The sequence below is a fragment of the Pezoporus wallicus genome, unplaced genomic scaffold (assembly GCF_028554395.1).
Source record: "Pezoporus wallicus isolate ANWC-B61680 ecotype Strahan unplaced genomic scaffold, APGP_CSIRO_Pwel_v1 contig_8188, whole genome shotgun sequence".
NCBI lineage: Eukaryota > Metazoa > Chordata > Aves > Psittaciformes > Psittacidae > Pezoporus > Pezoporus wallicus.
Window position 1 is genome coordinate 2648975 of NW_026640104.1, and position 26267 is coordinate 2675241.

Below are 26267 nucleotides of genomic sequence, written 5' to 3' on the forward strand. Positions count from 1 at the left end.
TGTTGCCTAACCTGGGGGGCTGTATCACAGCCCATCAGACCTAGAGTAGAAGAAGAAAGTGAACCAGACACCATCAGAGGCATTTAAAGCATATTCATCAATTAGTCAGTATTGCACAGAGATTATAAATATGTGTACAACCTTCCACTCCATGATACTTCAGATGAAAAGGATGCCAGTGGTTGAGGCTTATGGTCTTCTGTTGGGTTGTAAAGACTAGGGAACTTGGCCTTCAGAGGTTGATTTACAAAGATACAAATATGTTTTTTCTGGATAAAATGCAAGATGTCCAGCAGTCTTCAGTCTTGAGAAGCCAAACAGGAAAATCTTACTGTCCTCAACTATCTAACATGGGAGTACAGGAGAATACAGAGACATCATTCTTGAAGATGCACAGAGAAAGGACAAGAGACGTAAGCTCCACCAGGAAATTGCAATTGTGTATTAGAAAAAAGAATTACAATTACAGCAGTCAAACATCAGAATAGAGCCCAGAGAGGAGAAATGTCTCCACCCTTGAGCATGGCCCTAAGCCACTCTTGCTTTGAGCACGCAAGTTGGACTAAGTAACCTCTCCAGAGGTGCCTTCCAACCTATTTTTGGTGATGAAATACAAACCCTTATTATATATACACACTGGAAATAAGGTATTTTTAATTATAACCAAAATATATAAACTGTGTATTTTACATATACCAAAAAAACCAACCCAAAGGCCTTTCAGCATTCATTTACTGACATAATGAGGCAAATAGTCAGCAGCAAGGTTCGGTCATTCATATTAAGAAAAGCCACAGTTCGCACGTCAGTTGAAGCCAGAGGAAAGCTACAGAAGCTCAGTATTCAAAGTATTTCATACTACTCAACTCATCTCAATTTCATTACATAAGAACAGAGTCTGGATTGCAGATCTGGATTTACATCATTATCTAGTACCCATAAGCTTCAGACTACTCCATTTACATTAACTGCTCTGAGATATTAAACTGCAAAGTCAAGGTGTTTTAGTTCTCGCACCTGCAGCTTAGTTTCTCTAAGATTACTTTAACTACCAGATCAAAATGTTGTTTCAAATTGTTCTTCATTTCAGGAGAGGTGAACACTGAACTGGCTGTAACAAGCTTCTAACATTTTCAAAGTCAAAGGTTCATTTTTGCTTAAAAAAAAAAAAACAACACAATAAAACTCTTAATAGAGGTTTAAAAAGGTCTTTATAAAATAATCTCCATCACACAACAGTAAGAAAATTATTATGGATGTTAGTTTTTAGTAGATATGACCTGTTTGGTGTAATCTGTATTAAAGATGGTTACAACTACACTTTGTTTCTAAAAGATGGATGAACAAATGTATCAAGAAAAGCAGATTTTTGCTGTTTCTCAACACGTCCTTTTTAATAAGGACATGATGCCTTGATAGGCAAAGCATGTTTGACAGCCAGCTGAGACAGGAAAGCTGAAGGAGAGAAGCAATGATCTGCATGCCAAAAGCAAACCCCCTCTTCGGCGATCACTTTATACATGGCAACTGTACAATTAAACTGATTTCAGGTCAACATTGGGTGATTCCATTCATCTCTCGAATGACAGTGCTGATCATCTCAAAATGTAAGTTTGCTTGAAGGGACATAAGAAGGTAGAATGTGAGCAAGTTCTGAACTGGCAGAAAAAGAGTCTGATGCTTATGCTGTCATCTGTACCTACGAAAACACCAGGTGCTGTTCAAAGTTTTTCACCAGGTCTCTCGGGGCAACAGGTATGGCTGTGCAGAGAAAACAGAACATGTACACATGGGAAATATGAAATATATCAAGTTTTCTATTCCTGCAGTACTAATAACATTAAATATGCCAACATTCAATTTCAAGAAGACTCAATACAATAAGCTCTGCAATATACTTTTTATGGACACAAATTGGCAATCAGTTACAAACAGAAAGCTCACAGGATGTCATCACTATACATTGTAATTACCTACTGGATTCTTTTAACTTGTGGTAAGAAACTATCCTACTCTAAATAGAGATAGAAATAAAGATGCTACAATTTATATATCCAAGCTTTAATATGCTGGCGCACTCTCCTCCCTCCCTGGGGCCCTCTTAAAAGGGCTGTAAAAATAGGAATAATAGAATGTATAGTGACTTGAACAGATATTCTAACCAAGACAGTGAAAGATACTCCTATCAATCTAAGCAAAAGATGCTAACGATGGCTATGCTTTACTAAAGGACTACGTTCTCATTTGCAAAAGTCACTTAACATCTGTTTTTAGCTTCCTTTCAACCAAAATAGATACAAAAAAAATAAAACTCCAATTTACATGTTCAAGTTGTCCCAAAGATTTCTCTACATTCTTTATATGGAACCCCTTATTACTGGCTCACTAAGAACACCTTTAAGATGACCTAGAGGAGCTGAATCAAGTCACTTATACAAAATAAAACAACTCAGAAGGTTTTAATCCCATGGGTACTCTCTTATCAGTGATTAGAAGCAAACAGATATTGGTAGCTACTCACCAGCTTTAAATGCAATAATTCTTCTCGTGTAATTTTAGCCAAGATAGTTAATGCTACTGACTCAATTTAGCCAAGAGTAAGTTACTAGTAGATGTCAAGAAAAACCTCCCAAGACAGAACACTACACAAACATGCTGTGCAACAGACTGTATGCAGCAATGACCCTCTGCTTTCAAACTTCATCCTCCATGTGATGAAGTACAGCGGCTACCTTCATTCCTCTTCTGCTCTTAAGAACACTGGTCAACTCCCTTAATCCTTCCAAAGGAAAAGGATCAACTAACTCAGACCAGAGAAAAAAACAAACACACAGCTCCTTCCCTTAGCTTGCCTCTGCTAAATTACCACAGTCACAAAGAAGCTCATGGTGCTCTTGGACAGTGCAGATCCCTTTAAGATCAACTTTCCCAGGAAGAGGTAAGCATACTGTAGATTCTGTCTCTTCCACTCTGCTGACAGCAGGCACCATGAAATTAAGCTGCACAGCAAGAGACAGCTCTGAATGTCAAAGCACGGATGTGCTCAGGTCTCATCATTCAAAACATGAAAAGCATGAATACGGAGCCCAGAGCCGCCTTTGGCATTCACTCTTTCCCTTGAGCAGCCCACAATAGAGAGAAGCTGTTTCTTCACATACTCTACTTCTAGAGAGGTAAGTGGCTGTTGCTGTCCTATGCACTGCTGTATAATCCGTTACCTTCACACTACCACCCTTCACATTTGAAGGTCTTAAAGGAAAAAGGAAACTATGCCAACCTTACCTGACTGCTGCCTACCACAGAAGGACAATGTTTCTTTTCCCTGCTGGAAGACTTACATGGTAATATTTGACATTTCTTCTTACATAAAAAAGATCCCAGTCTTGTAGCATGCAGCCTTCCCCAGGTACCACCTGTCATTAAGCATGTTCCAGTGGGCCCTAAGTGCTCTCTCATTTAAGCCTCTGGGATCTGAATCCTAGTCTCAAATGCTGTTCAGTCAAGGAAGTGTCAAGAGAAGTTCTGAGCAATTCCATATGGTATTACAATCACAGAGACTTCCTTGACTGTGCTTTGTTGCATGACATCCTCCAAATCCTTCCTCTGACTGTGTGGTTCTCAATGAAAAATAGAATTATCCCAGCAACAAACCCACTTTTAGCTCTGCGGTGATAAATTTTCACTTCCCATGCCCCCCTCCACAAGACTGAAAGTTATTTCTGCAGCACTAAACTTCACATGCTTTCACCCTAAGCAGTCATCGATAAAAGCAGAGAAAAATATTCCGCAGCTATGACTTGAGACTCTGCATAAGGCACTGTGATAACTGACACACCACTGGCACAGCTGTGCAGCCAGACACTGCCTTCCTCCTGCTTTTGGCCATGCTTTCGAAACTGCATTGGATCAGCTATGCCATTTCACTTTAAAAAGATGCTATCAACTGACTATCAGAGCACTGTGTTTCAAAAGACTACTAAAACTATGCTAGCATTGAAGGTATCTAGAACATTCCCCTGAAATGTCAAGTATTTCTCTTCATACTGGGTATTTGTGCACTGTGACATTATCAGTTCTTCTGAAAAAATGGAGAAATACATTGGAAACTATCATGCTGTATAATTCCAAAAAGGCAAGATGCATACTTCTTCCTCCATGCCTCTCAAAAGAGAGTATAGTCTTTTCTACAACAGCCAGTGGTGCAGTCTGGTACAGATCCTCAGTTAGGAAACACAGGTCTTAAAAATACCTGCAAGTATATTTCAGATTTAAGATACTCAGTTTATACTGCATCTTTCTTTTCAAAGTGAACCAAATTCCATGTTACGTCATTTCATCTGTTCTACTGCAATTCTTAAGCTATACAAAGATAATAAAATACTGGCACATAGAGAGATCTTATTCAGTAGTTTATCAATATTAATTTTTAACACCTTTTTGGGAGACAAGCAACTTCTTCCCTGGCATATATGTGCACAAGCAGTCAAACCAATACAATAATGCAGGCATAACAGCAGAACACTGTTGGTGTCCTTTAATTTACTTCACTGTAAATGGAGTTTCATCATGTCCAATATCATCAAGTTTTCCTATGCTTGAATATTCATTGAACGACTGAAGTAGGGGAGAAACATGATAAAGAGAGGTCATATTTTTTGACATACTTGTACTGCCAATTATTCTCCCATACCAAAAACTCTAACATCAGGTATCTTTCAGGAATGAAGGAGGGAAGAACTTGAATACTTCTCCTGCATTTAAGTCTAGAAATTGGTTTTGGCATCAAAATGACACTTTTTGGCTGCCTGCTTTGTAATTTAAACTTCAGAGGAAAAACCAGATGTAAAGACACCCAAGTTGCAGCTGAGTTTGGTATGAGTACGTAAGTTATATTAGAACAAACTTACAATTCATGTTTCTATATATCAGTGCTGTGGCTGCTCAGGCTGGATATTCATAGTCCTGTATATTTCTTTGAGAAATAGCAAGGCAGTGTCTTCAGATCCCCTGTGAAGAAAAGAAGAAGAAAGAAAAAGTGTTATGTTAGTACTGCCCATGTTTCATTTCTTGTAAACTATGCTTCACCCCACTCCAGCTCTCTAAAATGTTTGTGCACCCTATTACCCCGGTACTTATCTTTCAGGAACATCACCTCTACCAACTTCCTTCAAGCTCAATTCTTCATCAGCTTTGCATTATTTCTACTATCCTTTCTTTAGTGCATTTCGCACCCCCACTCTGTCCTCCCTAACTTACCATGCTCCAACTCAAAATCCCCTTCTCCACTCACTCCTTTGATCTTACTCATTTGGCTTAAATTTCCTCAAATAACCTATCGCTTTTTGTCTGCAGTGAGCTCCTGAATATATTCCACCATGAATACATTCTACTTGTCAAGGCTTTCTTCCTTTACTTGTGCTACTGCATCTATCAGCCCAATGTCAAAATTCACCTTTGCCACTTCTGTCAGCAATACTCTAATGCTTCTCTCCCAGCTGGCTGGCCCTTCCTTGTAAATAGACTATATAATAGACCATAGTCTTCATCTCTTCCTTACCACTAAAAAGGAAGCTCTCAAGTAATTTAAAGCCTAATATAATTCAAGTGCCACACTTCCAAGTGGCTGTTTTCCGTCTTTTCAAAGTCAAAGCTTGATGCTATCTGAATTTAAACTGAACATCCACAGATTTATCTTATGCATCTATAAAATGTTATTCAAAACAATACCAATATAAAACAGAGACAACCCCTGTAAAAAATAACAAAGATAAACAGGCAAATGATAGCAAAGTTCCAAAGGTGGAGGTAAAGGCAGCTTCCTGGGATTTTAGAAGAAATTATATAGGGAGACAGTAAAGGCGATTTAGATGATTGGTCAGAACTGTTATCCTCCAAACGTGAAGAACATCATTTTACAGAGCTCCACTGAAGAGTTACATGTGCAAGCCAAGGAGCTACAGATATTATCCACAATTGAGGACAGAGATAGTCACACATGTCGTGGTGGTCTCTGCTATTAAATGAGTAAACAAATAAGCAAGCAGAAGGATCAACACAGAAGCTTTGTTCGCATTTTGGTCATTAATCATTGTGCTTCCTTACTTGAACGCCCAAAAAATAAGCTATAGGCAGCAGGTTTGTAAACTCTAGCAAGGATCGGCTGCCGCCTTGTGGAAAAGAACTCCTTGCTCCTTCAACTCCACCCGTGAAACAGCACTGCCACCACCAGGTCACAGACTAATCGGGAGACCGACCAAGCTCAATGCTCAGCCGTGCCAGCGCACGTCAGTACCATAGCCCTGAAAACCACTCCTCCGGCTGCTTAACAACGGATGTGAGCGATACTGATACTTTAATAGGATTCTTCAGGTAATGCTGTCGATTCCTTCTTTTAACCTCTGGAAAAATGCCTGCTTCTAAAAATTCTCAGCTATTGAAAACCGAAACCTTTAAAAGTAGTGTAGAACATGTTCGGCACCTGCTAAACTCAAAACAAGAGACCAGTCACTCCTCCCTCGCCAGCACCTTTCTGTACAGCTCAGCAACTGACACCAAGCTTGTCTATTACATATAAAGATGTTGTCACGTTGTTAAAAAGGGCAAAGGGTTTCTGTAATTAGAATTACATCTTTCTCCACTTGAGTGATAGAATCACAGAAATGGTTTTGATTTGGAATGGACCTGAAAGCTCATCCAGTCTCAACCCCCTGCCACAGGCAGGGACACCTTCCACTAGAGCAGCTTGCTCCAAGCTCTGTCCAACTTGGGATGGGGCAGCCACAGCTTCTCTGGGCACCCTGTGCCAGCGCCCCAGCACCCTCACAGGGAAGAGCTTCTGCCTAAGAGCTCATCTCAGTCTCCCCTCTGGCAGGTTAAAGTCATTCCCTTTGTCCAAAGCCCCTCTCCAGGTTTCCTGCAGCCCCTTTAGGCACTGGAGCTGCTCTCTGAGGTCTCCCCTTAAGGAGCCTTCTCTTCTCCAGGCTGACCCAGCCCAGCTCTCTCAGCCTGGCTCCAAAGCAGAGCTGCTCCAGCCCTCGCAGCATCTCCATGGCCTCGTCTGGACTCACTCCAACAGCTCCACATCCTTCAACACATCCCCCCTGCGTTGCTGACCCAGAGCTGGATGCAGGATTGCAGGGAGAGTTCCATGAGAGTTGAGTGAAGAGGCAGAATCACCTCCCTTGACCTGCTGGTCACTATTCTTTTGATGCAGCTCAGGATAAGGCTGGCTTTCTGGTTTTCATGTTCATTTGAAACACGTAAGCACTTAAAAAAAAGTAAATCCAAATCCAGATAAGGCAATGGTGTACTACAGCTCTGACTACATGAGAATACCAAACTCTGCTTCTCGTTCTATAAATGGCGCTGTATACGAGCAACCACTGTATAGAAGTGGTAAATCAGAACCACCCAAATTTACAGGAAGTTTCACTGTGCATTTTCTCTTTCATTTCTTTTGTTAATATGTGATAGCAAAGCAGCAGTACTGAGCAATTTCATTCCAACACAAGGAAGTAATAAAGTTTTACTACACACTGTAGTCTAATATAACAATTCATGAAGGAATTATAGTTGAAAAGGTACATTGTCAAAATGCTCACAGAGCTCTCCTTGTTTTGGAAATGACTGTAGCTAAAGGTATGTGTTTTGAGTCTCAGTGTGCAATGTCTTTACTGTGAAAAGGATAATGCATTTACTTTGTACTAAAGCAGAACTAGATTAGCTAAGAGTGACATCTAGGTGTGATGCCTTGAGACTGGCATTGCTGCACAGTCACACATGCCCTTTTTACCTTCATACCCAAATTGTCTCAATCTTACAACACTTGGGTATCCAGAGTGTAACAAATTTATAATCTCCCAAAGGAAGTGGGAGGTTTCCCAGTGTTTGACACTGAAGATTTGGCTGGACATCTAGTCTAGGTCATGCTTGCTCAGTAAGGTTGAACCAGATGATCCTTAAGGTCCTGGCATTCCACGATTCTACGGAACTTATCTTTACAGTATGCCTGTGTAAGAAAGCAGCATCTTTCCAAAGAAGAGGCTATTTCAGAGTTAAGTGATACAGACTCTATCCAACTCTGCAGTCATCTTTTCCAAATGTTTAAATTCAAAGACCCAGAAAACTCAGGACTGAAGTCATATGCATACACACTGACCACTGGAACAGCTCCTGTTCTGGTTGCTTTATAATTGGTTGGTCCTTCTACAACCCTTCTCAAATCAGCAGTAGCCTGAAAAATAGATCTGTATATATAAATCTGTATTATTTTCATCAAAACGTGCTTGAAGTGAAATACTAGGGCATGATTTTTGATAGACGTCACCTGAGTTTTCATCATAAACACCAAGATAGGAAACATGATTGCAGCTATTGTCAATTGGTCACAGGTAAATAACAGACAATAGAAGCAAGATAAATGGCAGGCATGTTACTACCAACATTTAAAGATATACAGTTATCTCAGACAAGCAGTAGTTATAGAATCCCAAGCATTCCCTCTTACCAGTAGCATAAATGACTCTGTAGAGCAAAAAGGTATTCATTGAAGCTTTCTATTGGTTTTTCTTGTAGAACATAATCAATCCGACGCCCTCCATTTAACATTCCAACCTTCACTTGATAATCTTCATCTTTTGGAGGGTCTGGACTTTCAGTGACCTTTTCAGCTGAAATTAGAGTTTAAGATTTAAACTCAAGCATAGCCTGCTTAACTGTAATCAAGAAACATCACCCATTTTCCCTGGTTTGATTTCCAAGTACTTTCAATGAGACATTAATAATAGCCTTAACTGACAAGCACACCCCTGCATAATTGAGAAAGGTTACTGGAACTATAGGCTTATTTCTTTCAGAAGAGTATAAACAGAGTGTATTCGAAGAACAGCTCACAAATTAGCAGCTGAGCAATTTTAAAACCAAACCCGTGTTAATACATAGCAGACCCAGTCATTCCACAAGTTAATAACCTGAAATAATACATTTTACATCCTCTTTGCACAGAGTCAATCAGTATCCTCAATTTAAACTAGAAGGAATGTTTTGGTTTTGTAAGTATAAACAAAGGCAGCATTATGAAACACCAACAGTTAATTCACAACTGGGAAACTTGCCCTTGGTGTCATCAGGGGTAATATTTATATCCAACTTAAGACTGTTTTCTTCAACAGCATTTTTTTCTTTTCAAGTACACACTTAAATGCTTCTTAGCTCATCCCCAAACCTCAGCAGAACACTACTAAAGAGATTAAATCTCACAAATGCTTATTTGTATTAATTTGCCCTAAGAAGAAAGAAAACATAACTGATTTAGAAACCTGCCCTTCCAGCAGAAAGTTGGAAGGTTATAGAAAATTAAGCCTAAAATATCCTTCAGTAAAAGTTAACTTCTCCTTTCCTAATAGACAAAAAAAATACAGCAGTAGATCGGTCCCAGAAGTAGCCCACACTGGAGCAGGGGGATGCCTGAAGGAGGCTGTGACCCCATGGGAAGCCTGTGCTGGAGTAGGTTTGCTTGCAGGAGCCATGACCTCTGCACGGGACCCACACTGGAGCAGCTTGTTCCTGAAGGGCTAAACCCCATAGAAGGGGCCCATGCTGGAGCAGTTCATGAAGAACTGCAGCCCGTGGGAAGAACTCATGTTGGAGGAGTCCACGGAGGACTGTCTCCTGTGGGAGGGACCCCACGCTGGAGCAGGGGAAGTGTGAGGAGTCCCCCCCTGAGGAGAAAGGAGTGGTGGACACAATGTGTGATGAACTGATGAACCTCAATCCCCCCTGCACCAATGGGGAGGAGGAGGCAGAGAAAGCTATGAGTGAAGTTAAGCCTCAGAAAAAGGAAAGGGTGGGAGAAGGTGTTTTAAGATTCAGCTTATTTCTTATTACCTTACTCTGATTTGATTGGTAATAAGTTTAACTAGTTCCCCTAAGTCAAGTCTGGCTTGCCCTTGGCAGTAACTGGTGAGTGATCTCTTCCTGTCCTTATCGCAGCCCATGAGCTTTTGATATATATTTCCTCTTCCGTGGTCAGTCGAGTGACAGAGCAGCTTTGGTGGGTAGCTGGCACCTAGCACAGAGGCCTCCTTAATAGGGTCAGGAAAACCAAAAGCAAGCCATCACTAGGATACTTAAGTTTCTTCTCATCCGATATTGACAAGTTAGAAGAAAAACCATGATGTGTCCACATACCTTCTACCACTTGTTTTTCTTCCTCCTCTTTAATTTGGTTAGCTACTTTCTCCAGCTCTTCTTGCAGTTGAGATGAAGACGTATGAGCACGTGCAAATTCATTCAGGGTCTGCCATGCACTCTTCAAAGAGCTAATAAAACCCTGTTTCAGATCAGAACCCATACGAGAGAGAGAATCTTTCAGCTCTAAGAAGGCAAAAAAAGGGAGGGGGGGGAAGTTACCATAGGAGAAAGATGCAAAATCATAAACAAAAACCACAATGATGAAACACTGCTTTTCCTAATAATTGGGACTTTTGTTGAGAAACAGGCTGCTATGTCACAAACATGGGTTTCTTGCTTCTCTATTCTATTCAAAAAGGATTAACTGAATTAATGCACCATTGATTTCTCACTGAATGGGTCAATGAGTTAAAATCTACTAGCACAGGAAACAGTCCAACAGCCTCCAAATTCAGAAGGGTCCACAGAAATAGCTTCAGCAACTAATCCTTGAACACCACCCCCCACAATCACTCCTAACACCCTACACTAAAGGAAGAGTATAGACAGAGTAGTTTCAAACTCCAGCAGAGCAGAAGAGCCTACAAGACCTGCCAAAGTCACTTGCAGTAGCAGTGATTTAGAGAAGCACTCCCAAACAACTCTAGCCTGGAATTCTGCTACAGCTCAGTAGCTGTGTCACCAGTAACTAAGCTGCCATTCAGTACTGGTGGGAAACTCTGAAGGAGCTCTTCCCAGTAACTGGTTAAGACCACCAGGATCTCTTAGATCAGGGCTCACAACTGTTCCATTTTTAAAAGGAACTTTAGAAGCTCAAATCTGGAGGAATTACAATTCTTGCATCTGAATGCAACTGTGAATATCCAATTTATAGGGCTGGGAGGAATCCCCCTCTGATATTTAGGCAAAACAGAGGCAGATATCCAAGAACATTAATTAGTCGTTCGAAATTTTACAATATCCTAAAGGAAATGAGTAAATTAGGAATGTGATCTATATATGAAAGAAGTTTTCTTTTTACCCAGATGAAGTCTTTTTCTGCCTTTATGATGTGGAATAAGAACTGGTTTTAAATCCAGGTCTTCAGTGATCATTGGCTCTAACCTGTAAGCCACTGGATCAAGCTGTGAAGAAACAACACATTGACATTTAGTTAGCTTAAAAATCATTCTAATTATCACATTTCAGAAAAAAAAAGAATAAAATCCTTATTTATGAATAGAGAACCATTCTGGAATTCTGTGCCATTTCAGTTTTATAAAAACTCAGTTCATGACTATTTGATCATAAAATTAAAAAGGTTCTATTAATAAATTAAGACTTACTCTCCTACAGACAGAGATTCTAAGAAGAAAACACAACAGTGAAAGAACAGCAAGCTTTTCTTGCACTCTGGTGATTACTATCAACATGCCACTGTTTAATTATCAAAGAAGATGGGACAGAAGAGGACAAATGTGCTGTATGTACTGAAAAATATCTAAGGATTTCCAAATTTCCCAGAATCCAAACTGGAAACTCAGAAGAGCCCTATAAACAGCTAAAACAGTTCATAAAAATCTACAAGAGGGGCTTGACATTTATGGGGAGAAGAAAAAATGTTGAACATGGCAAATATTATCAAGCCAACCCATACCTAAAGTGCTAGGTATGGAACCTGTAGCCAGCTCCCTCTTGCAGTAAACACCACAGATATTTGGAATATATATTTCATACGGGTCAATTCTTCTTAAAAGGGTGTTTTGGGAAATGTACATAGTGGAACAGGAGGTGTAATGCTCAGAGGTTAAAGCTTAAGTCTTCTGCATTGGTCTCATCTGCATCAAGCAAAAGCAAATCTCGAAAGTACTGCTTACTCACTGGATGATAGATATTGAAGAATCCCTTGCAGGTTGGAAGCCTGTAGTTTTCATCAATCTTCTCCACACCTCTCACAGTAAGGAACACACCAATAGGAGAGCCAAGAGCAAAGAAAATGTCTGGTTCAAAGTCCAGCGAACTGTAAGCCACAGAAACCTACCAGACACAAATCAATATGTAATCTCTCACGACTGCCAGATAGTCATGCTTAGTTGGGAAGGAAAAACAAGCAGGGCATTAAATCAACCACATGCTCACAATAATTCCCACCAGTTTTAGTTGTTGCCCTCTTCCACACTAATAACTTGGTACTAGTGAATATTGATGATCTAATACTAAAATATTCTTAAAGAAAACTTAAAAAAAAAAACAAAACTCAAACATATGTTTGAAACAGGAGGTCTTTGAAGTTTGGGTTGTAAGTTAAGTTTGAAGTAAATCTTAAATGTAACAGTACAGATGGATCAGTTTAGGCTGACCACTCAATATCATTTCATTCAGGCAGTTCTGCTTCTGGAACAAAACTGTGTTTACAGCTCACTCACTGCTGAAAATGAATTTTAGTGACACTCTAGTTATAAGAGGTTTGGCTTTCACTAATCTAACCCACTTCTCCAATCCTCCCACCAAAGGGTAAAGTTCTGTGTAAGTATAACTTTTGTACAAGGGAAGCAGCAGAGTCATCAACATTAAGAAAACGAAGCCCAGCAAAAGGACAGGATTGTTCCAAGTGAATCATTTTAATTTATGTAGTCTCACCTGGCCAGTTCCAACCTCAAAATACTCATAGTCAATGTTCATTGAAGAAACGGATGCACCAACTGGAAGCTTCCTCTTTGAATGCAGCTGACCTGACTCTGAAGAGGAGACAGAATTAACTGTCTCTTTTGCTTTCTGGGCATCTTCGTGAGTTTGGAGCGTGGCAGCTAGCACTGCTTTCTTTTCTGCTAGTGCCTTCTTTTGTTCCTTTGGAGAAAAGTTTCAAAAATCAGAGGGAAAAGAAAAGTTTATTTCACAGTGAACAAAAGCCAGGGCTGTTCAGCCTGGAGAAGAGAAGCTCCATGGAGACTTCATAGCAGCCTTCCAATATCTGAAGGGGACCTACAAGGATGCTGGAGAGGTATTCTTCATCAGGGACTGTAGCAATAGGACAAGGGGCAATGGGTTTAAACTAAAACAGGGAAAGTTCAAGTTACATATATGAAAGTTATTCTTTACAATGAGGGTGGTGAGGCACTGGCACAGTTGAGCACAGAAGTGGTAAACACTCCACCTCTGGCAGTGTTCAAGCCCAGGCTGGACAGAGCCTTGGGTGACATGGTTTAGTGTGAGGCATCCCTGCCCATGGCAGGGGGATTGGAACTGGATGAGCTTTAAGGTCATTTCCAAACCAAACCATTCTGTGATTCTATGATTCTATATTACCAAGTGTGTTAAAGAACAGATTTTACTCCATAGCAAGGAATTCAGTTACATTTGCTTAACAATGTTTGTTTCATTCCTGAAAAGTGTGTTTACCTGCTTAGCTGCTCTGTCTTTTACAAAGTTAGCTATTTTCTTTCTTGGTCCAAGAGGTATTCCCATTTCTTTCAGGTCATCAATTGTACACATGAGCTAAAAAACCCCAAACCAAGCAAAACAAAATTAAAAAAAGTAAAATCAAACACATATCAACACTTACTTTGTAACTTTTCTAGCATTATATATGATTTCTTATTGGCAATGACATATGAATTAGAAAAGACATTTTTATAAAGCTATAGAATTTACAAGAAAAGAGGCACGATACAAAGTACCTTAACATAATGGGGGGGGGTTATACACCACACTAAGAAAAAGAAAGAGTCACATAGCAATTAGTCCTCATGTCATGCAATAATTCTCTTACCTTTGCAACTGCCTTCATGCCTCATAGTACATTAAACTCAAATTAAAACAAAAAACCCCAAACAAACCCCTATAAACCCCAAAAGTCAAGTGAATATTATTGTACCAGAGACTCCATGTCAATTTTCTCCTTTTCAAATGTGCTAGCATATTCTGACAAGCTAAGCAGTTCTAGAGTCTTCTGCAAAGTCGGAACATCATCATCTACTTCAGGCTCACAAAGGTCATCACCAGTAGTAATAGAGGAGCCCAAGGAACTGGTATCTTCAGTGATCTTAAAACAGCACAGAAACAGAATCACATCATTTAAGTGAATAAATGAATGTACAGCAAGATAAACAGTTTAATTCCTTTATCTTAAAAACTTTATAATATAAGCTTTATAAATTTATGTCCATTTTCACTAAAGCAGGATACAGATTCTCCACTAATAATAGATGAGCAAAATACACAGTAACTTTTAAGAGGCAAAAGGTTTCTTGAGCTTTCCAACACTCAAAAATATTCCTTTTCATCAAACAACTCATCACTGTTTCTAGTATGAACACAGATAGGTTCTTTGCCCTTTTACTCATCTACCCTACAATTCAGATACTGTTAAGACCAAGTTGTATCTCCACAAGGGTCAAAGCTGATGTTCTGATCAAATCCCTTCTTCAAATTTGAAGGAGATGCCAATAGTTTGTCCTGAGGATTGAAAATATTTACAGAACTGCACATTTCCGTTCCCATGTTAAAATACACTATCAGAACCACAACTGTATTTCAGCTAATAAATTCTTAAAACTCAAGAAAGCTGCTGAAAAATATCAGAACCATTTGCCTGGAAAGACTAACATACAGACATTACCTGTTTATCATGACCAGCCACATCCTTTCCAGTCCCATTAACATCAGAGAATGGTCCAGTATTTACTGATGATGCCAAGTCCTTCTGATGAGACAATATGTCAAATAGAATTAAGGAACCTGGAAACAGGAATTAAAGTTGCTTTGAGAAAAAGGTCAGATTTTCCTGTCACTAAATCCCAAGCAAAATTTATATGCAGTAGCAACATATAGATTGATGGTATTTCAAACTAAAATACCTATATATTAACTTGGACATGATCACTCTCAGCAAGAAACAAACCTTTTTTCCCCTCCTCATTCATGCTTCACATAGTTACCGTTATCAAACTTTCTTTATTTAACCATCTTAGACTGCTTGCCAAACAAGTTCCAGCCCCAACCACTATGTCACGTCGTTATAACAATCTATGTTAAAAAAAAAAAAAATAAATCATCTTACTTGTACTAAGTGAGGGTTTTGAGATACAGAAGTTGCCCACCTACCATGGCACCAAGTAACCTGTCAACTTTTAAACACAAAATAGACACTAAGTCTTCACGTAGGAAGCTAAAGGGGAATGGGAAATGCATGCATACATGAAGTACCTAACCTTCTCTCAAAGCTTAATGAGCTTAGGTATTGAGAGCTATTGACTTTAATCAGCCATTCTCTGAAAGACAGCCACCCCCAACAGCTAATTTTAGCCTTATGCTTAATGAAGGCTTCACTTCCCTTAGTGTAGGGATGCTGTTTTTATCCCAGATCGGTTCCTAAGAGAATTACCTAAACTGTGGCCAGCCACAGAGACTCCTCCTTTGAAGTCTGGGTTACGACTCACAAATAGGGCATACAAACGATTCATTTCCAGCCCCACTTTGTCCACAATGGTCTGGCAGTAGGTGGGGCTGTTGTAAAACAGGACGTCGAGCAGGGTTTCGTTGGTGAAGTGCCGCAAGCGTCCAATGCTAGGCAAAGTAATCTTCTTTATGTTCCTAGTAACACAAAATCATTAGAAACATGAATGCCTTTAAAGAAATGCAGATACAAACTTTGTTAACTCTGGAAATGACAGGTAGTGGAACTGCAATATAAATAGCACAGATATGGGATCTACAGACATTAAATAAAGCATAACATTGCATCCTCATATGTTAGAGCTATCTGCTGATTATATGTATTTGAGAAAGATACAGCTTCCTTTTTCCCCTCCAGTCTGAAGGGATGCCTGAAATAAACTCTTCTCTGTTTCAACACTGCTCTTATCTAGAAACAGGAAGTTTTGTGACCAGATTGGTCAAAGTGGATGAAAAAAGAACTTGCATGTAAAAATTGAAGATGAAATTGAAGAAACAGGCAACATAATTCTCATCACCAGGCATCACATCTGCTTGCCTGGTGTTAAGACAGCTGGAATTGGTAGAGAACTGAGACTGCTTAGATAGCATTGCCTGGTTTGGTTCATAGAATAAAGCTCCTTCCTCATGATAATGCAGAGTTCAAATCAAAAAAAAAAAAAGACTAAGCTTCTAGGAAAGCAGTACGACTTGACTGAGCTACAACAGCCTGGAGAACACCAGCGTGCGCTCTAAGCGGTACAGGTTGCTACCTTCACAATTTCTACTTCCCCATCTTTGAGCAAGAGAAAACAGTTTGAAATGTCAAGCAGCAGCAAAGGGATAGGTTCCAAGAAGTGCTTTTAAAATAGATCTTAAAATATTGTAACACTCCTAACCAATATAGATATTTTTTTAATTTTATTTTGAAATGAAGTAAAATAATCTTAATCTCAGCTTCACTGCCTAATCCTAATTCAGATACTACTCTAGGACTGTACAGAGGGCTCAATGCCTTCTTCAGGAAGAGAACACTAACATCTCATCTCCTCAGGTCAGACCCAATCAGACTGCAGAAGATACAGGAGAGAAAGTTCTTCACTCCAAACTGTACATAGCTGCGTTGGACAACATGTCTTCGTGCTCAGCATCTCATACTTACTGTCACTACCTCTACACACTCATCATGTTATCAATGCATTAGCCACTTCCATGAAAATGTAGTGCTGAAACAGTGTGTATATGCATCCTGTCACCCAGTGGCATGAAAATTAACAAGAGAAAATACTCCACATGCCTTTTCAGCTTTCCCTATACACCTCATCAAAAAGATAAGGATGCAGCTTCTACAAAGTTCTCAACATTAAGCAATGTACTCACCTGTCTACACCTGTTGCATCTCCGTGCAGAGAACTATGCCAGTGAACTGGGAGGAATTCCACCCTGCTCACTTTGTGTTCCTCTAAAGCCTTCTTAAAGTGAGTCTGTAACAACTTCAGAGAAACAGTCCTAAAATCGTCAACTATAGAGAAGAATAGTAATGAAAATCCAATAGTACCAGTACTCAAATAACACATAAATATTCTCTTTTGGTTTTCCTCAAAGACATGCTTATGTGAATACAAGAGACCCACATTTAAACAGTTAAGAATACAAGTGCTCATTAAGCAAGCAAAAACTTACCACATTCAACAACACTTCTAAACCTCAAGTCACATACAGGACCTATGCCATGAACCATAAATACCAGATGGTCAATTTGGGGCATTTCTCCTGTAGACAAAGGAAAGAAAAAAGATCAGAATACTAGTGTGTACTGCAGTGGTAGAGTTTACAGTCCAGCAACTTTAAGATATACTTGCTTTCTAAAGCTTCTCATACAACATGGTTCAGGACATAACATAGCCCACAGGACTTCTCTAATTAAAAAAAAAACAGGTAACTTCTTTCAGGCAGCTTATATTGAGGAATAACTTTAATCTTTAGACTCTAAGCATGAACAGTGCATTGACACTCCACCCACTATTGTCCTTTGTGCACTACCTTTGCACAGAACCAAACTAACTGCTCAAGCTGCAGACCCATGTAGAGCAATTACATACCATCAGGAATTTCATCATGGTCATCATCAATTCCACGCTTTACTACCCTTGGTCTTGCCTGAGCACCATCCTGAGAGGTGCCCCATTCATCTGGTGTGGCAGGTTGGAACTGGACTATGACCTGAAAAACATATTGTCCAATTATAAGCACAAGAAAACCTTATGATGCATACTATTAGTCTGAAAGCATTGCATGGGTTGAGACACTTTTTGCTTGATTGCTTTACCTTGCACCTGAGATTCAACTACTTTGTATATATGCAGAAAACACCATTAGCAAACCCTAAGGGTATTCCCTGTGACAATGACAGCTTCACTGCCACTAGTGAGGTAAGACTTTCACTGACTCAGCGTAGTCTGAACTCATAAATATGACATCAAGTGGTTTCAGCACTCCTTTTCTAGGTTTTACTGGACAGAACTCCTCAACCAGCATTATTAAGTGTCTAAACAAGGAGCAACCATGATAAAATAATCCAAGGGACAGAATTTATTTATTATTACTGCATCTGTGATAAGTGAACAGTTAACAGCATTGGTCAACAAGGCTGAAGTCCAAGTTTTAATCCCATGAGACTGATGGCAAAGTATTTAGAATAACTTTAAAAGCTTTATTTGCTAGACTTTCTTATGGCCTAAAAATGGTTGCTTGCAGTGGAAACTTCTTGTGGCTTAGATACCCAAACTAATTACCTTGTAGTTAGATTAATGCTCTTCTCCACATGAAAGCTCTTAGTCTAAATTACCTTCCATTTGATACAGACTGTCTGAGGTTAAACCAATTCAAAATGCCTCCTGTTTGCTGCCAGTTGATGCTCAGTTGAAACACTGACTATGCAAACCCTTACTTCTCTTAGGTTTTAAAAGCATCATCTTTTAATAACCTACAGCACACTGAAACAAGCAGGAGTTCAGTGTTCTATAAACTTCATCATCTTTAATGCACACATACACAAAACAATCAACAAGTACGTTTCAAGCAAGACTGCATTCAATTTATGCTGCCATCCACCTGCTCATTCACCCCTAATGAATCCTGTGAGAATCCACTGCCAAAATCCATTACCTTAGGATTATGCATAACAATTGTCTCCCCATTTGGGAATTCAAGTCGCCGGTGCCATTGATTTGTAGTGACAGCCTTTTTATATTCTGCCTGAAACAGTAAACAAGTTACACAAAGTCAGTATGCTTTCTCAAACTATTTCTTGGCCTTGTGCATCATCTGTGATATTAAGTTTGTATAAGCAAAGTGATGGCAATTATATGAAGCCCTACACAAGTTGATTTTAGATCTCAGCAGTGTATGAGTAATGAGGCCTTCTAGCCACTGCCCTGTGCAGGATTTGCTTACTTATACTCCAGGGAGTGCATTCTGGAAGTCATTTTAATGAAACACAAGGAGGTATTTCTAAAGTCATAAATACAAAGAACTATCAAGTACTTAGTGAAATTTATCTAAAGGTAACACTAACCTCTAGCTTGTCACTAAAATCCTCAGTGTAAGGAATAAACCGGCTGTCCTTGTCTCCCTTATAAAACCACACACAGCGTCTCACTTCAGAAGGCTCTTCATCCCAGTAGACAGCTTTCCTCATCCTGTCATACAGGTACACATCATAGCGTCCCCCGTCAGTGCTCAGAACCACACTCTCAGGATCAGGCTGGACTACGACACAAAGTCACACTCTATTACAATACTAACATGTACAAATCTTTCTTCCGTCTCATCCCAACCCCACTCACTTCTGTTATACGTATTAGGCCATTAAGACAGATAATTACAACATGGAAGAAAAGCTTCATAGTATCAGGCAACCACCATGTTGCTTCTAAAACACTTACATGTCTTCTGTACACAGCAAAAAGTTTTGAACTCCCAGATACAAATGCTTATTCCAGAGCTGACAGTTTAACAAGAAGGCAAACCAAGACAAATAACAAAGGAGTTCTACATAAAAATGAGATATCCACTAGGCATAGAACACCTTCACAAAATGACAGCATCAAGCAACACATAATGTAAACTAAATAAATTAGGTGGCACAAAATACATCTTCAGACATGTATTAGTATTAAGTATTATCGCCATATCATACTCTCATACATGGCATTACTCTAATATCTTCCTTCTAGTCCTGTTCATCTTTGAGTAAGACACAACTTACCGGAGTTATAGACTTCCTCTAGTTTTGCAGAATCCAGCATGCTGAATGGCATCCACACCTGCTTGTCCTCCACCTCCTTACAGTAGAACCAATGGGGCTGAACTGGCTCATATTGGTTCTGCAGCAAAGCAGGAGGTGCCTGCACCAGTGAACCTGAAGGCCTGGGAGCTGAGAGCTCTGACTGAGACTCTGGAAACTGAAAATACACATGGGCTTATCACCTTAATCTCATCATTTTTACGGAACTGATCTATACTTTGCTCTACATAACACAACCTTTACTTCTAACTTTCTTTTTTTCTTCTTCAATATCACTACCAGAATGAATGGGGAACCAATTTTTTAGCTCATACCTTGCAAATGGCTCAATTTGACCTGATTTACAGCAGAGGCACAAAGCAGCCACACAGCTGAAACAGCAGCAAACTCAGTAACAGCCAGAAAAGAGCAACAGAACTTCACCACCTGGATTTGCTCACCTAGCTACAGCCTCAGGGTATGCTCACTTCAAAGATTAGAGTTTTCCTAAAGCAGCTAGCTCTAGCGAAAAGATTTTGCCATCAGAAATGGTTCAAAAAAATCTTCAGAAGACAAAAAGACACAATTCAGAGAGGAAAGTGACTTGAATTGGTTTGTTCTGGTAACAGGCCATCAGGAATGATTTCTGTACCTGTGTCAATGACCCTGGAGGTGTCTGATACATCTGGACAGGTGGCACAGAGCATGGAGGTTGAACAGGATGACTCTGTTGCAGCTGTGGTGGAGTCAGGTATGGGTTAGCTCTGCTGCTTAGGCTGGTGTGCCGGTAAGGGTTATACCCCTGCTGAGATGTTCCCTGGGGAAGAGTAGATGCACTTGCAAGTGGAGGACAGCTCTGCTGAGGAGTCTGATATGCTGTGATTCCCACCTGGGAAGCAGGTGGTGCACTGTAAGAGGATTGTGACTGTGGAATATGTGGTGAAAAGGCATTTTGCCCATCCTGTGACCCAGAAACAAGTGGAAATGAAGTTGAAGGCCTGGAGAAGGCTGGTGCTCCAACAGGTGGTGCAATAGTTGTTAAGGGTGGCTGCCCAATACTTCCAAATGGATCACTGCTACTAGGTACTTGAGAGAAATAGTTGAAAGTCTGTGGTGGATTGGGGCTGGCAGAAGTCTGACCCAAGAAGCTGTCCTCTTCACCAACATCTGCAGAATCATCTGCAAAAACACAAAGATAACTACAGCTATAATGGGAGCTAGCGTATGTAGTCAAAATGTTCTGTAATTATCAACTATTACCAAAACTCTGTTGGTCCCCATAAAGTCAGAAGGATTACAAAGCTTACATGTACTTGACAATTAAATACATCGTAAAAGGAAACAAAATATACCAAGTCTTCAAGAACATTTAAAATGGACCATAACAGTCACTCAGTGAACCCAGATAAAGCAACAAAAGTTAAAAACCTGGAATAAGAGACCAAAGTATGACTGAAAACAGGACCTTTCCAAGCCAACTTGGCAAGGATCCGTGCTTCCAGGGCACCAAAATCCCCTCCAATTTCCCTATGCCTACCAAATAAATGCAAGAGCAGCCTTGGTTCATTTCCTTTCACTATGAAAATAGTTACTAAGCATAGGAGTTTACACTCTTAATTTCTAGACTTCCAAGATCAAACTCAAAAGCAGATCTTAAGGACATTCCCAAATATGCCAAACCTATTGGTTAACAAATCCATCCTGGCCTGCTCCTTCAGGCAAGATCCCTCACAAGGTTTCTCATTTGACTTGCAAGGTGGCCATAACTCATCATTCCAAGTTACTGATGAGCATGACAGACTCCAGTTCTCTCTGAAAATAGTACTCTAGACTGGCACAGAAAATAAGTCCCCATTCTGCATAAGTTCAAGAGTGGGCTTAAAAGGTGAAAGGTGCAAGGCCATGACTACCACTTCATACTGAGAATATACACAAACCAGGTCCTGGTCAATCCGGGTTTTCTGCTTTGTAGTAACCTAGGAACAACTGGGGAAGAAAAAGTGGTTTGACATTATCATAGGTCTCACAGTAACCTCAGTTAAGCCTGTGATGTCTGAGCATCACCGCCTGCCTGCTGAGGGAACAGCACCATGCAAGCACCAGTACAATCTGCAGAAGTCATAAGTGTGGTGTTATCTGCTCTGGCAATCAGATAATCCCCAGGCTGTGGGGAAGAAACCACAGAGTTATCACTGCTTCTCCATTATTCATCCCTTGCCAAAGCCAGAGGCCAAGCATCTCTGAAGCTACAAGAAGCCAGTAACAAATGTCATTATCCTCAGCCAACAGAACTGTAACGTAGAGCATCAAGGGAGCACAGGGGAATCCACAGAGAAGTCTCCCTAGGAAGCTGCTGTTCTAATTAATTAATCATAAAAGCAGCATGAGTAAAAAGGACTATTTTAATCATCTTTTACTTAGAAGTCTTTTCAGACTGGAAATTTGAGGCATCAGTTGAATTTGCCAACTTTCCTTACTTTCACCTATAACATTTTATCCCACTTTGAGGAACAAAACCCAAAATCTATGTGTGTGAGCCATGACATGGAGCATAATAAAACTACTTATAAGCAAAGAACACTACAAAGCCAGGCCTATGGATTATCTCCCAACTACACGCCAGAAAAGCCATTTATACTAAATAAAAGGTATCAACTGCTAAACAATAAAATTATTCTTTCTTTCATTCTGTATAAACACTGTAGAATAGAGAGAAGCATACTGCGTGCCACACTCTCATAGAATCATGGAATCAACTCGGTTGGAAAAGACCTTTAAGATCATCAAGTCTAACCGTTACCCCAGCACTGCCAGGGTCACCACTAACCCATGTCACTGAGGGCCTCATCTACACAGTTTTTGAACACTTGAAGTGTCAGGGAGGTTGTGAATGCTCCATCCCTGGCGGTGTTCAAGACCAGGTTGGACGAGGCCTTGGGTGACATGGTTTAGTGTAAGGTGTCCCTGCCCACTGCAGGGGGGTTGGAACTTAATGATCTTAAGGTCCTTTCCAACACTAACTATTCTATGATTCTATGAATCTCAGCTTTCCAAAATAACTGCAGAATAGGCAATTCACCATCTCAAATCACAATAAACACATAGCAATGTGCTGAAGAGTTTGGGGCTTTATTAAGTGCCCATTCACAAAACACCTGTTCTCCAATTTCAGCTAGGTTTTAGAGATTTAGTCTCACTACATCTTTCCTTGAAAAAGCTATGCAAATACAAAAATTCTATGTGCATACATACACACGCCCCACACACAGTTTTTCAACTCATTACTTCATACTTCACCTGTCTCTAGTTTTTCAAAGCCTGTGTTACAACATAAATCCAGACTGGCAGAAAAACAAGCACTTCATACACATTTAAAAATATTCTACGAGTATACATCTTGGACATACAAAGGCAGTATTCTTCCCATACATAAAACAGGCTGCCTTCAAAAGTGACTGTGCCAACCTCCTGTATATCCCTCCTTATACACGGTTGAACCTTGTCATTCACAGATTGTCACCCGACAACCATAAGTGACATTAGCCCACTTCCTCATTGGGAATACTCCTCTCTATCTACAATCAGTATATTGGTTACTTCACCCACACCTGAGCCAGGGAATGTATTTTCTATTGTCACAGAAACACAGAATGTTCAGGTTGGAAGGGACCTTAAAGCTCATCCAGTTCCAACCCCCTGCCATGGGCAGGGACACCTTCCACTAGAGCAGGCTGCTCTAAGCCCCTTCCAACCTGGCCTCAAGCACTGCCTTTGATGGGGCAGCTGCAGCTTCTCTGGGTGACCTGTGCCAGCACCTCAGCACCCTCACAGGTAAGAATTCAAACTGCAAAGCATAAACATTCTTGGAAATGTAATGTAAATTCAAGAGGCAAACTGTTCTACACAGCCAGATCCCTGGTGAGTGCAGTGGGCTACAGAAACAGAACATTTAACAGGACAGGGGCCTTACTCGGATAGCACATGAAGGTAGCACAACCCCCAGCACTGAAATTCACCCCAGCTGCAAACCTGTGAATCTTCATTTGATCAAATTTAAAGTGAGATGGAGAGTACGTGATACACCACATTAATGAAATCCCACTGGATCTTCTTCCTGGGTAGCTTTTAAGTCTTCAGGAAATTGCAACAAGGCAGTTGCCTGTGCAAAGCCACTGGCCAGACAGGCACTTCAAAATTACTTTTGTTTTTAAATGAGAAACAATGTATATGTGCAGGAAAGAAAAAGTACTAGGATTGCATAATGGAAGTGGTAACAAACCATCTATCAAATACCTCAAGTATCGTAACGCTTTTATCCCTCCCACCCAAAAAAAATGTAGCTTATCAAAAAAAGTGTTTCAAAGCCATATCTGGCAAACTTTTTATTACATCTACATAGATGTACTCCACTGATTTCCATCTGCATTAATACTTATTACAGCTAAGATATAACACTGCTGAAATAATGACTTGGATTTTGGACTCAACAGATACCAATGCAGTAAAACTTAGATTATCTGACTTCTAGACGTATTCTTAATGCTTAAGGTTTTAGTCTCAGACCGAATGAATTTCCAGAAGTCTTTTCCTTTCTGAAACTATTTCACAGAATCATAGAATAGTTAGGGTTGCAAGGGGCCTTAAGATCATCAAGTTCCAACCCCCCTACCATGGGCAGGGACACCTCACACTAAACCATGTCACCCAAGGCTCTCTCCAACCTGGCCTTGAACACTGCCAGGGATGGAGCATTTACAGCCTGTCTGGGCAACCCATTCCAGTGCCTCATCACCCTAACAGGAAAGAATTTCCTCCTTATATCCAACCTAAACTTCCCCTCTTTAAGTTTTAACCCATCACCCCTTGTCCTATCACTACAGTCCCTAATGAAGAGTCCCTCCCCAGCATCCCTATAGGTCCCCTTCACATACTGGAAGGCTGCTATGAGGTCTCCATGCAGCCTTCTCTTCTGAACAGCCCCAACTTTCTCAGCCTGTCTTCATACAGGAGGTGCTCCAGTCCCCTGATCATCCTCGTGGCCTCCTCTGGACTTGTTCCAACAGTTCCATGTCCTTTTTATGTTGAGGACACCAGAACTGCACACAATGCTCCAGGTGAGGTCTCACAAGAGCAGAGTAGAGGGGCAGGATCACCTCCTTCGACCTGCTGGCCATGCTGCTTTTGATGCAGCCCAGGATACGGTTGGTTTCTGGGCTGCGAGCGCACACTGAAGCCGGTTCATGTTCATTTTCTCACTGACCAACACCCCCAAGTCCTTCTCCATAGGGCATCAGGTTTTTAGACTGCAACACCATTAAGGATTTAGAAGGTAAGGATATTAAAGCCACGTTTAAATTAGCAAGGGAACCTTGTACTAAGAAAGTACCTCTTTAACTCACTAATTCCACACAGGGAAAACGGACAGCAAGAGGAGCTTAAAAAACCAAACCCATTAAATACACCCCTCAAGTTCTGTCAGCTTTTAACTGCTGAAACAAACACGCTGATCAATGAACTGAAAACACGATAACCGTCCTGCTATCCTTACACACAGAGCTAGAGATCAAACACATAGCCACGACATACGCTCAGGAAAGCCGGACGCGCACACCTCAGGCAGCTTATCCTCCCTGAAGCATTAACGCCCGCCGGTGACAACCAGCTCCGGGAGCCCCTCGGACACAAGATGAAGGTCTAACCGACACGTAGCGGGCCCAGACGCCAGGCAGACCCGCAGCCGCTCTGGGCAGGCCCCAGCTCGGCTCCTTCAGAGCTCCCACCGACCCCTCAAGCCCGTTATCCAGCGGTACGGAGGGCTTCGCCCGGGTCCCGCGACAACCCCTCCGTGCCCCTCCACTTCTCTCACAGCAAGCCCTCAGCACCCTCCCTTACCGGCTGCCAGGAGAGCCGAGTCCGGCGGTATAACCGGAGCCTGGCTGACCGGGATGAAGGGCACGGTGAAGTTGAACTCGGTAGCGGAGGAAGAAAAGAGCAAATTGGTGGTAGCACCCGTCACACCAGGCTTCGCCGCCGCCATGGCTGCACCCGGCCACGTCCCTTCCCTCACGGCATCCCCGCCCTTTCCGCCCTCATCGCTTTGCCCGCTTTCAAGATGGCGGCGGCGGCGCCGCGCCCTCACGGCCTGTCCGCGCGCGGGTGAGGAGGAGAAGGCGGGTCCGGGGCTGGCAGCGCCGCCATTGCCGCAGGAAGAGGAGGAGGAGGAGGAGGAGGGCGGAAGCGGAGAGCCCCCGTGCTAAGCTTGCGAGCGGGAGTTGGCGGCAGCAGGGTGCTGGCAGCCCCTTGCCTGCCCTCGCCATGCCGTGTGTGGCCGACTGGCTCAACAACCCCTTCAGCATCGTGCAGGGCATCTTCGGTG

General features: G+C 41.2%; 1 protein-coding gene across 1 annotated transcript; it reads right to left on the minus strand.

The window, feature by feature from the left end:
* Positions 1–1194: 1194 nt before the first annotated feature.
* Positions 1195–26267, minus strand: SEC23IP (SEC23 interacting protein). The gene is given in 20 exon segments (XM_057417381.1): positions 1195–1761; positions 4908–5007; positions 8507–8669; positions 10189–10374; positions 11213–11315; positions 12052–12207; positions 12811–13017; positions 13570–13665; positions 14045–14212; positions 14789–14907; positions 15554–15762; positions 16984–17125; positions 17287–17376; positions 17706–17826; positions 18772–18861; positions 19181–19374; positions 19874–20069; positions 20544–21070; positions 25784–26075; positions 26077–26267. Coding segments are annotated over 19 exon segments (3324 nt in total). The 5' UTR covers positions 26260–26267; the 3' UTR covers positions 1195–1761; positions 4908–4925.